Genomic DNA, 12,510 nt, shown 5'->3' with positions numbered 1-12,510 from the left:
TGCAGACGACACAAATCTGACACACTCAAAATTCAATTTATAAACCCTCTATCTAAACTGAGGACTTGAACATAGTAGCAGAGCAATCACTTTTACTGGGCTTTCCTTGCTGATAAATTTGACACAAATATGCTTGCACAGAAGGTAAACCCTCTCCTTCCAAGCTTTACAGAGAATAGTGACATCTTCAAACTAATCCCACACTCTGAAATGATATAATCTATCTCAGAATGAAAAACAATGTTATGAGCACTGTTACCTCCTACATAGTTCACGGTAAGGCTGAAGCTGTTCCTGAAGTTTTACATACATTTGTTTTCCTATTTTCTTTAATCTTTGAAAGTACCTAACATCAACAGGGCCTATGAACCTATAAAGCCCTGGACACCCTGCTCTCATGGCTGATCTTACTGTAAGCAGGAAGTTGGTCTAGAAAATTCCAGAGGGGCCTTCCAACATGAATTATCGTATGATTCTATAATACTAAAATGTGAAAAATTATGTGAAGATTGTGTGAGAATAATGTGAAGATTAAAAAATATAATCAAATAAGAACATATCCATGGCCCTCAATAAAATTGTTCTCTCAAAAATACGTCTCAGTACAATTCTAAAGGAAAGTCGACTACGATAAGCCCATCCTCATGAAGTACACTTAGAGTTAATAACATTCCCTTTAAAAGCTAATCTAAGTTACATTTTTCCTGCAAGAAGGCAATAGTACTGGAACAGATATCACAGTTTATTATTATCTTATGTCATATTCCAGAGATAGTTCAAATTACTTTACTGAGAAAAGTCACCTCTTTCAACTTCAGCTGTGCTATAGCATCTGTTAAAGGCGGCTGCTGTGGCAAACATCACCATTACACCCACCAGCCTCTTACTCTAATACAGAGAAATTAATCTAGAGACACACAGAATCCCCTGTCTACCTGTGTAATACAGGCAAGGACAACTTGTACATATCAAGAAGTACACGATGAGACTGAATGGAGAGGATACAGCCTTCTTGGACGAGCACGCCGCTTACAGGGATCCGGTTATACTTGTAAGACTGATAGAACCAGAAGCAGTAATGAATGAATACCTGTGCTCAACTGCACCAAAACAGTACAGGGCAAACTAGCTTTTTAGAAGAAGAAACTATTATGGTAACCACGCAGCATGTCCAAGTACTTGAGGTGACAAGGCCTATCTGTATTATGTTGTTACTACCTTTCACAACTTATGGAAGAAAAATTGAGGAAAATCTAGGCACACTCCTGTGTAGGCAATACAAAGAAGATAGTTAGGAGTGGCTGCTTGTTCACTAAAAGGTTCTAGAAGAGGCAGCTTCTTGCACAGCCTATGTCAACAACTCAGTACTGAAGCTCGTTAGTAAGCAGCCCTTATTTCCCATGGACTTTTCATTGAAGAGAGGCATCGTTCTATTCTGTTCTCATGAAAAAGGTCTGTTGTGGCCATTAAAAAAAAAAAGACTTATCCAAAAGAATTTTGAAAGAATTAGGAAGTGAAACTTGGTGGAAGGCTTCAATTTCATAAAAAACTTTCAGATTTATTTCCATACAGAAAAGAAACATCCTAATGTCTGGAGGAAAGAAAATTCCAAATGCACACAAAACAAAAATGTGTTGTTCTCAAAACCTCAACGGCGTTAACTACTCAATATAGTATATATATACATTTTAAAGTACAGGAATCAAAAACCCCTCTAATATGTCAACATCACCAAAATAAAGTGAGAAAGAGAAAATAATTAAGATACTTCCCACCTGAAGAACTCATCAAAATGAACATATTAATTCTGGTTTTGATTAAACCACATTTTCCAGCTGTAATTTTTCCACCAAAACTACTGAGCGAAGTCTTACAAAGGCAGGACAAACAAACATTCCAAAATTGAGAACTGGACAAAAGATTTAGCAGCAGACTGTTTGAATCCTAATTACCATTTGAATCCTTGTTTTTATCTCCTTTGATGATAAAATTAGATTTTTATGACTGTGCCTATGAAGTTTGGTGGGAGCAGAGAAGAGGAAAGAAAATGAGGTAGCAGTTTTGTCAACCTGGGGGACACAGTGATTAGTGCAAGTCAGTAATAAAAGCGGAGGAAAAAAAAGGAAAAGGGGACAGTTTTGGACAAAAGTGGTTGCTATGAATGCGAATCTCTGTTTGGGACAGAGAATTAGATCCACCACTATAGGCCTGTAGCACTATTCTTAGACACTGTCCTCTTGGCTCACCGAGCTTGGTGAATATCCTTTTACTACCAGAGGTTACAGGTTCCTCACAACATGAAGGTGTCTCAGAAACTGCATGAAATACTATGAGTTTGCTCACAGCAGTTCCTCTTGCTGGAACTTCACAGAGGGAACAGCAGAGAAATACTTTTTTGTTTCTGTTGAGGCTTTTACTTGCACGAAGCTGGGGTATTTACTTTACTTGCACTGGGATAAATTATCCCAGTCAGATTTTTATATGTCTCCCTCCATTTCATACCCATAACACAGGCACCTGTTAGCCTGTCAGAGAACTGTCATTTAACAGACACTCATTACCTTTCCTATCATGTCATCAGGTTTTGATGAGCCTGGTTGAACTTCGAAATTAGCCCCGTGTTGAGCAGGAGGCTTGGTCTAGAGACCTCCAGTCCCTTCTCCAAATGATTCTATAGTTCAATGAAGAAAAGTTCTCCATAGAGCCTTAGGGCCAATATACTCCATTATGCTCTTCATAGGATGTTTGGAGGAGGTGGTGATCAAGGTACCCTCATAAAAATAGCAAAATCTGAATTTATGAGATTAATGATTATCTGTATTTCATGGAACTTCATAGTTAAATAGATTACCAAATAACTTTTTCTTTTATATAAAATATAATTACATGGTCTCTATCATACATGTGAATTCCTAATGTCCTGTAACAAAACAGTTAATACTGCACATGCATTCATTAAAATGAAAGGTTTTCAAAAGATTTGTTAATGTTTGTAAAAACAAATGATTCTTAAAAATTAATCTTAAGACAGCTACGAAAATGACCACAGGCACAAATGCAAAAATGTCTGCACTTACAGTTCTATTGCCTTGTTCCACATGATAACATATCCAGAAAGAATGAAGGACTCAATATTTACAATGTGTGTATTTCCCCTCTCTGTTCCAACATAAAGCCATTTACTCTGGAAAGGTAGATGGCAGTAAGTAATCCTGGAAAGGAAAAACAAAAAAAAGTGACTGAATATCCTATCAACAATATTTTTTAACACTTTTGCAGCTGAAATAATTGTTCTTTCCATTTTATAACTTGAGAAAAGCCTGCCCAGCGGGTGCAGCATTCTGAAGAATGTGTGGGTTTTGGAGATCTTCTCCAGAAAAATCTTAAAAGAGAACGTGAAACAAAACAAGGCCATCCTGTCTGCCTATATTAAGGGCAGGAAAAAAGAGCTGGATCTCTTGAGCACTGAACTAAGTCATATTATCTCCATGAGTATGTGAATTGCACTATGATAGTGTCCAACACTCTCAAGTTAGGCTTTCTTATTTCCTTTCTTAGAATAAGCAATTTTTCCAGTTCAACAAAGCGAAGTTAATGCACATCAGCAGGATTAATGTTTTGTACAAGAGAAGTGTAACACCATCATTCACACAAGAAAGTATTCACTTTACTGGCTATCTGGGAGTGTAAGGCACTAGGTAAGAGCATCACCAAGCGCAGTTACGTATTATATCATAGACATGCTGAATCCCACACTCATATAATTCTTACTGGGTGATGAACCAGTGCTGTATTAGCTTGGAAAGATGTCATGACAGTTTCTCATCACAATATATAAAAGTTTTCACAGATGATGAATGAGTAGATTCAGGTTCGTTTGATAATATAGTTATTATATAGATATTACATATATTCAAGCAAAACTAAATCTATAAGAAATAAAACCCCATTTGCTGCTAAAATATAATGGAATGCATGCTACCTACAGAGACTGAAACTTAATCTGATCTTATGGTATAGCCTCAGAAATTTTGACAGAAAGCAGGTATTTTGCTTGGTATGCCGTACGTTACTAAAGTTATCATTCAGCTCCACAAGCAGGCTATTTCTAGCTTTTATATACAAACTTGATTTAACTGCTATGCAATAATTTTTATCCTTAACATCTTCCTCCCCCACAAATGTATAAACAGTACTTAAGAACATAAATATTTCAATTTTTTATTCTTGTGTTACAGCAATCTTTCTGAATTAATTATAAAGGAGTGAGAGGGGTGCTGGCTATCATGCAGTAATTTGGTCTTCCCAGTCATGTAAAGTCCTCCGAGTAGAACATTTGCCACCCTTTGAATTAAAGGAATTGTTTAATATTTATACAAATTTCACATACTTTCTGTAATTGTTGTCTGTAAGGTATTCTCAACAAACAAAAATATTCCAAACAGATTCTACACAGTATTTGGATAGTTCTGCAGATTTCCTAGTATCTAATAATCTGTCAGAACATTTAACGTTGAATGTGTTCAAGTGAGTAAAATTTATTTTGGCCTTATTTTTCACACTGGATTGAACACAGTTGAAATATGCAGTCTTCACATTCTAATTTATGGGGAAAATTATCATTGAATCATGAATCCAGAATAAGGCTTAGCCTTCACAGAAATCTTGTTTTGTTGATTCAAGTGAGACTGAAGTATGATATAGGTTTTGTGCTATCCATCTGTACAAGGTTAAATTTTACCATTAGTTGTCTAAGTTTGGCAATAATTCCACTGCCTTTAGTGGAAAGAGAACCAAGATTTTCAGGAGAATTGCTTTGAGAATGGGAATTACAATTTTGTATGCATAACTGAAAATGCCTCCCAGCAGCAACTGAGTACTTATATTGTGGGTGCAGTCGGATTGACAAATACCTGACAGAAAAAACTGCAGAAGGTGTATGCCACCTACATATTCCTTGCTAGAGTTAAAGCTGTTAGCTTTATTGTTCTGTTCACAATAGATGCAAAGACCAATTTGCCCTTTTCACTTCGTAGCTTTACAAACGGGAAGCTGGTTTTCACATTTTTCCTGATCCTCCTCCTTAAATTAAGCAACTCCATTTCTTGTGCTTGCTCTTCAGACGTATCATTTGCTACCCTTCTCGTTAGACTCATATTTAGTCCAAATTTTTTTATTTCTTGCATTTCTGTACTAGCTCTACTTTTCTTTCTTGCACTCCAAAACATATGCACGCTCTGTTAGGTCCCAGCCCATGCAAAAACCTCCCTAGTCCCTGGCTGATAAATCCTCTTAACCACTTCACGCTGATGCTCATTCAGCACTCGTTTGCAGTAAACTGTTAAATTACAGGAAGAGAAAAAATACTTGTGACTTTGAAAGTATTGAAAATGTACCTGTCTAGCAACCGACAAATAACTCATGAGTTACAAAGTGAGCCCTAGTTGACTTGAATTTTGTTACTCCAGCTTCTTGCCGTTGTGTCATCAGACGAAGCAGGTTCAAATCCACCCAGGACCATACCAATTTTCAGTACTCTGATAAATCCATTCGCAAGCCATTATGGTGTACTGTGGAAAACTTGGTCTCCAAAGAGCAAGACTAAATACAATACCCTGATTGCGAAGTCTCAAAATCACCTCAGACACAATATGAGGCTGCTTTGGTCTGCTTTTTTTCCCTTTTGAAATTTGCTTCTAGGTTAGGATCTCTAGCATGTACTGCCACAACAACCATCAGACTAAATGGGTGTCTAATTTCCCAGCTACTGTATGTCGTCCATTTGCTCATCTTAGGTTTAAAATTTCAAGAACATAATGTTTCAAGAGCAAGGTCCTACAGTAAGAGAAAAATTGGACTAAAGTACTAACCCCTGGCCATCAGTTACTAGACTTATTTTCCTGCTGGCCTATCTGAAATCCCAGGCACCCATAGCTACTAAGTCTGGATATACAGTTTGAAGGACCAGAATAGAATTAGGTGTTGCTAAAGAATGAAGAAAATTACCACAAATTTTATTGTTTTCTTAAGCCTAGCAATTTCTTCTTAAATAATTTCATTCTGTTCTGATAGATTTATGGGACAGCCAGCTAAGAAAGTATTCTGCATGTTCTTTCTTCCACAATGAAAACTGCCCCATGGGTCTTTACTGTTATTACACATTATCAAATACCACCTTTTACAATATATGAACTTATAAGAAAATGCTATTCCCTTAAAGACAATTCAGATATGTAACAAACATGTTAGAGCATAGGGATTACTAGGCAATTTAATATGATGCATTGTTAGGCTTCACCAAACAAAGCCATTTGATTTTCATATTCTCAGAAAAGTATGTACTGCTCTGGAGTAGTTTTCTTATATGTTAGATAAATTAAATGCAAACCACTTTATGTATTATTGACTTTTCACTTTTACAGAAAATATTAACTTGACTTTGAGGCTTGAAAGCTTTGAAGCAAGCCTCAGATTTTTAATGAACATCTTCCATTTAAGTAAGTACTGAAATTACATCACAATTTCTTCAAGAGAAAACAATGAAGTCTCATACTGTAGTTTTCATTGTGGATGAAAGGTATCCCTCTATTAGTCATATATCCCACAAGCAAATTAAGATGTACTTTGATGCCTTTACAAAAAACAGTCAATTAGCCAGAAAGAAAGAAAGGCTATTTTTCTTCTTAAGGCGGCAGGGGTTGTAGTGATTTATGCCAGTATGAAGTGCTTCTGCCAAAACTTAATCAGATTGCAATCTGATTGAGATGACACGGAACCCAGTTAAACGGAGACCTGAGAGTTTGCTCAATGTTGGCCACTTACAGAAAGTCAGCCAGAAATGTGGATATTGCACATCCTGAGCAGCAAAGAACAGTATGAATCTCATTGATCATTATAAGAAATAGTAAAAAACATGGACTGATACCAAAAAAGCTGTTCCTGTGCTGCTAAAATGGTCTGGAACATTGTATCGGTTTTCCAATGTATTCAAAGCACAAAACAAGATATAAAATGTAATTTAAAAAAAAAAAATCAATAGGCGCCAAATAAAACACCTAAATCAGAATTTATTAAGCAAAAACTCTTTAGCAAAAGTTCTGGAAACATTTAAAAAGCAATGTAAGAGAGGTAATGGAATAACTTAGAAACACTGTCAAAAAATTGAATCTCATTTTAGAAAGGAATATATTCTGACCAGAAAATCTTGAAAAGGTATATTTTTTCAGAAGATCACAGCACTCTACAGTCTAACAACTCTGACCAAAAAAACTCATTGCATATTAGGAGAATACTACAATGTTAAAATAATTTAGACTGCTACATTCTCTGAAATACTAGTAAAAACTCTCAGATGGCTTAAAATCATCTTTATTACACTAATCATATTGCTTTAAGAAAAACAAAACATAATTTTGAGAACGCTTCCTTCTGCCTCTGCTTTGTTATTTTTGTTTTTCTGTTTTTAGCATGAAAAATTTTCCTGTAACACTATTCCCAGTGGAGAGTGGGGAGAGCTGCGGAAGGGAGGGAGAATAAATTGCCTTTTTGTCAAAATGATGAACAGTTTTTCCAATTTAATTATTTAATTGCTCATTCCTTGACATCAAAACTGCAGCTAAATTTATACTATGCCTTTTCCCCTTACACAGATAATCTAAATACGGACAAGCATAGAATATGTATAGCCCTTATGCCCAGCACTGACTGGCAGAAGGGTTCAGTTTCTGTAAGTTCCTACAAAAAACCAAACATCAGCTTGAACTCCCTCTCAGAATCCTACCAAAATAAATTACACTGTCTGGCCTCTCAGAAAAGATGGAAATGTCACAAATTTACAGGAGAAGAGGAAGACAACACATGAAGGAGCATTAACTTGGAAACATGAGTAGCTGACAGGAAGCAAGCCCAGTAGCTGCAAGGCACACCAGCCACGGTCCTGGCCCAGCCTTCTGCTCTCAGCGACTAAGTCTTACACCCAGTTTACAGTGCATTGTCCCAGCACGGATCAGTTCAGCTGCTGAGACAGTTGATCACCTTCTTAAGAAGATTATGCATGCCAGAAATCTACCTTTTCATTAAAGGGATTACAGCTCCCCTCCTGACTCAAGGAATCTTCTCCAGCATCCTCTGGTGCTTTCAGTACTCTCCACTAATTTATGGTACTTACCTCAGCTGGTCATCATGACAAGCTGTTCTCTTGGCAATGCCACCTGATAGACCGGCTGTCCTCCCTGGTACCAGCCAATGACTGGCTGACGTTCTGTCAGGTCCTCTTTCAAAGCAGCTCTTTTTAGACAGGAATCTGTGGCCCGCAATTACTATTCACAACAGAGGAAAACCACTAGACAAGCCCTTCCCTTCCTTCTCAACTTCTGCAGGATTTCTTCTCCCTAGCAAGGAAAACTACAGCTGCTAAGGATGCCTCATGACTTTGTATACAGTTCCCTTCTCTCTCCATCAGCAAGCACAAATTATTTCCACCCAACTCTTTTTTTTCCTCACCACTCCCTTAATCTTTTGATACTTTTGAACAGAAGTAATATGAAAAGTCCTCACTGACATACAAAGAAGACCAGACACATCTAGTGTCCCTCCTTTGCCAGTGGCTGAAAGCAGACTGGCCTTTCTGAGGGAGCTTCTGGCTAGCCAGTATTCTCAGAAAGTGTAGGGTTGCTTTTCTGTCAGTTCACAGGGGAGTGTTATAGCTCAGATTATTGCTTTAAGTCACGAAATGCACACAAGAACATTTAGAAAGATATTAAAGCAAGGTAATTTGTAGCTGACCTGAAGTGCCTAAACAGAAGTACAGGCTAAAGCTATAGACAATGAAGAAAAGGAGTTCTCTTCAGCAGATCAAGCAAAGGATGTAAATTATGAGCTATTTGCCCTCTGGAGGTGTTTACTCCTCTCCCTGGCCTATATATAAATTTGGAGCTCATCAGCTCTGTAAGACATGTAGAAGACATGTACAACAGCAGCAATCCATGCAGTCTGCTGCCCATATCATGCGATGTGTTTACAGCAGATGGTAGTGGAGTTCCCCAGATAGATGTGAGCTGGGTCTGTGCATAGTAATGATAACAGCATTTCCGCTGCAACATGGACTGTTTGAGTGATCATATACCAGGAATTCACAGGAAGGCAGAAATCCAAGATGAACTCCATTATTAGGATTTCCAATGTTTAACTTAAACTTTTATTTTATTTTATTTTACTTAAAGTGTACGCACAGTCTCTAGGGCTGACATAAGAGCACAGGAAATAGTTTAAATTACTAACTGACATGACTAAGAGTCAAATGAAAGATATAGCAGTTCAATACATCTGGACAGTTTTTCTTTTCAGGGTCTTGGTGATACTACATCACAACATGAAACTGTCTCCTATTCAAACTAGATTCTCCATGTACCACACAAGATAATGTCAAAAATTTAGAGTAGCCCTGCACACACAGATCCTAGCAGACAGTGAATGAACTAAGCATGCCTTTGAGACTGATCCTTGTGGGCCACCTGTTTTTTAAAAGTGTGATTTAGTTTTAATTTAAAATAAGACAAATCCTCTGTTTCACATATATTTTCTGCTAGCATCATCAGTCAACATGTATTTTGAATTAAAATCAATTGGTCCTTCTTATTTTGTGTTTTAATTACTTATACAGAAGAAAGTGAAGTAGAGCTGAAAACACATTGTACATAAATTGCATTGGATCCTGGTGACAGCATAAAAAAGGCATTGGAGTATTAAACCCCATTGCTAATTTAGGGATATCTGAATACAAGAGGACTATTAAGGTAAATTATATTCTCAAAATACTGCATGAACATTTCCACATGGTTTAGTGGTGGACTTAGCAGGGTTAGATTTACAGTTGGACTTGATGATCTCAAAGGTCTTTTCCAATCTGAATGATTCTATGATTCTATGACTCTGTGATATCTGGATTTTTTCCAGATGAGTGTTATACAGACTGCTCAAATATTCTTTGTTGTTTTAAGACTATATTGCATAGACTACAATTAAAGTTTACAACAGGACTGAGTAGGTGAAGAATATCTAATGAAGAGTGTAATAATTAGAAGGTAGTTCTATTTTTCCATCAAATTAGTCAGGAGCTGAATGTGACTATTCTGTTTACAACTACTCAGTGAATCATCCTTAGTAATAAATTCTAGGTTATTAATGAAAATCACAAACTATTCACAATTAAACACTGTGAAACAAGTCATCATTTAGCTCACATGCTATCAAGCCTATTTCCTGACTGAACTATCAATACTTGCAAACAGTAGGACCACTTGAAGACATTACTTAAGCTTAGTCCTCTTCAAGTAGTCTGTAGCGATCAATGTTTTAAAGAAAGAGGCAGTAAAATGAATTGCTTTACATGAGGCAATTCAGTACATGTTCCTTAGGAAGGAGCATGAATGAAATATGGATTCAAAGCAGCGGTTAACAGTTACTTTCTAGTGCTATACATCTGTTTGCCAACATCCCTTTCAAGTTTGGTATCTCAAATTATTCAGCTTACCCAATCAGTTCACAGAACAGTTTTATTTGTCTTTATTTTATACTGCTTTAGCTACAAGTATTCATTATGGTCATTCCTTGTACAACAGTGTTAATTTAATTGATAGGTTGTTATATAAGAAGTAAACATTTGGGGCTCCTCTCTTCCGCTTAAGGCAGGCCATAGGGTTACTTCAAATTAATTACTACTTGAACTAGAACAATTTAGTAAAAGATACCTGTCTTGATTTAAAGAATTTCAATGATGGAAGATTCCCTACAAACGCTGAGGTACAACAAATCAGGATTCCATATCTAAACTATAATTTCAATAGAAATATATCCTATGCAAAGTATTCTTCTAGATATTTGTGAATGCACTGTGTATAATTAAGAAACACATACCCTCCCCATTTCTAGAAATTCTACTTGGAAAAAATGTTAAGAAAACATTTTGACTTTATAGTTTCACTTTAGGCAAATAGGCTTAAATAGTGCCAATAGATACCTTATATAGTTATTTGTTTTGACAAAGCAAAAAAGCTTATGCAGCTCTTCTCCTGCAAATTATTTAGACTTGTCACCTGGCTGGTGGTCCACTGCTGCTTTCAAAGTGTTTAAAATACATGCATTTTTCATGGTGTCCCTTACCTGACATATTATACATAAAAAAGCTACAAGAATAAGAAAGAGGAATACAAGAAGCAGATTTTTTTTTTTTTTTTTTTAAGTTTTAAGAAATGCAGTTGAAAAGCTATTTCTTTCTCAAGATATTTTGGTTTTGTCCCTAGCTGGGTTTCTTTTCTCTTTGGATCTATTGGCACATTCTGAAGCATCCTGATTTTTAGAATTTGGGACTGATTATTAATTCTTTGAAGTGTTAAAAACTAAAATGTAAAGTTCAAAGCAAAGCACTGTCAAAAGTATATTTGTTTCTGCATTTTCCTTCTTTCCTATTAAAGCAATTGAGAGTAGAAGTAGGCTGTTCCTCTGTTTCTTCAAAAGCTAGAAATTCCTGTGCAACACTTCTGGATGGGTGAAATAACCCTATAAGCCTAAAGTTAGGCCCATTCTTGATTTGTGAGCTTACTATTTCAAATGAATTTGCAATCACAACTGTAATTAATAGTTTACAACATTTCATAAATACTTGTTTTAAGATACAAATGCTCATCTTAACTTCACAAAGTGTTAGTGTAGCAACTATATGAGCATTTATAATGGGTGTTAACATAAATTATTTACAAGCAGTTAACTGAAACGTAAACGAACCTAGAACAAATCAGAAAAAGCATGTTCAAAAACATATCAGATGCATTACATTTTATTAGATTAGTAAACCTGGAGATCTCCCTTGAATAAAGACTGAATTTATGTATTCAGATAAAACCTTAGGAGGTTATCATGAGCACTTTACAAGGACAGTCAAAGTATACAGCATGCAACAGGTCACGTTAACTGGCATTACTGGAGCTCCAGAACAACATAAAAGTCATTCTTGAAATCCCAGTGTGCAAGGGGATGACAACTTGCTACTGTGCTACTAATAATTTGTGTAATCTTCAGGATGACAGAAAATTACTTTCCTTCCACTTGGACAAATGCACAGCAGAGACACTCTTTTGTCAACTCCCTTTTACGGTTTGGACTGTAAATTCATTGGGATGTCTTACAAGTGGGAGCAGGATCACTGACAATGACAGTGGCATACTATCCCTGGCTAGATCTTCAGTATTACACAACAGTAATGCAGTGGATTAAACAGGTGTAACGTGCAGACTTGGACCCAAGAAAAAAAAGGCAAGGAAATGACATGGAAACTTGCTTCCTTAAATAGGAAAAGATGCTGGAAAAAAACAGCATACTTTTCATTGGCTTCCAATTTCTTTCTGACGCCAACTCAAGGTCATTAGACAACAAAAATGAGAATAAAAGTTCCACAAAATCAGCGAAGTGAGCAAATTAATGAAATGGGGTTGGCAAACAGACTCTTGCTTTCAC

At 36.4% G+C, this 12,510-nt stretch overlaps 1 protein-coding gene across 2 annotated transcripts in view; it reads right to left on the bottom strand.

Annotated features, from left to right (window-relative positions):
- STXBP5L (syntaxin binding protein 5L) overlaps positions 1 to 12,510 on the bottom strand; it is a 208,653-nt gene that overhangs the window by 107,652 nt on the left and 88,491 nt on the right. For both annotated transcript variants that reach the window (XM_059819981.1, XM_059819988.1), the window contains exon 5: positions 3,078 to 3,212. In XM_059819981.1, the coding sequence (XP_059675964.1) occupies positions 3,078 to 3,212 (135 nt within the window). The remainder of the gene's footprint in view (positions 1 to 3,077; positions 3,213 to 12,510) is intronic.

The sequence above is a fragment of the Gavia stellata genome, chromosome 1, assembly GCF_030936135.1.
Source record: "Gavia stellata isolate bGavSte3 chromosome 1, bGavSte3.hap2, whole genome shotgun sequence".
NCBI classification, from domain to species: Eukaryota; Metazoa; Chordata; class Aves; order Gaviiformes; family Gaviidae; genus Gavia; species Gavia stellata.
This window is presented reverse-complemented; position numbering and strand designations above follow the sequence as displayed.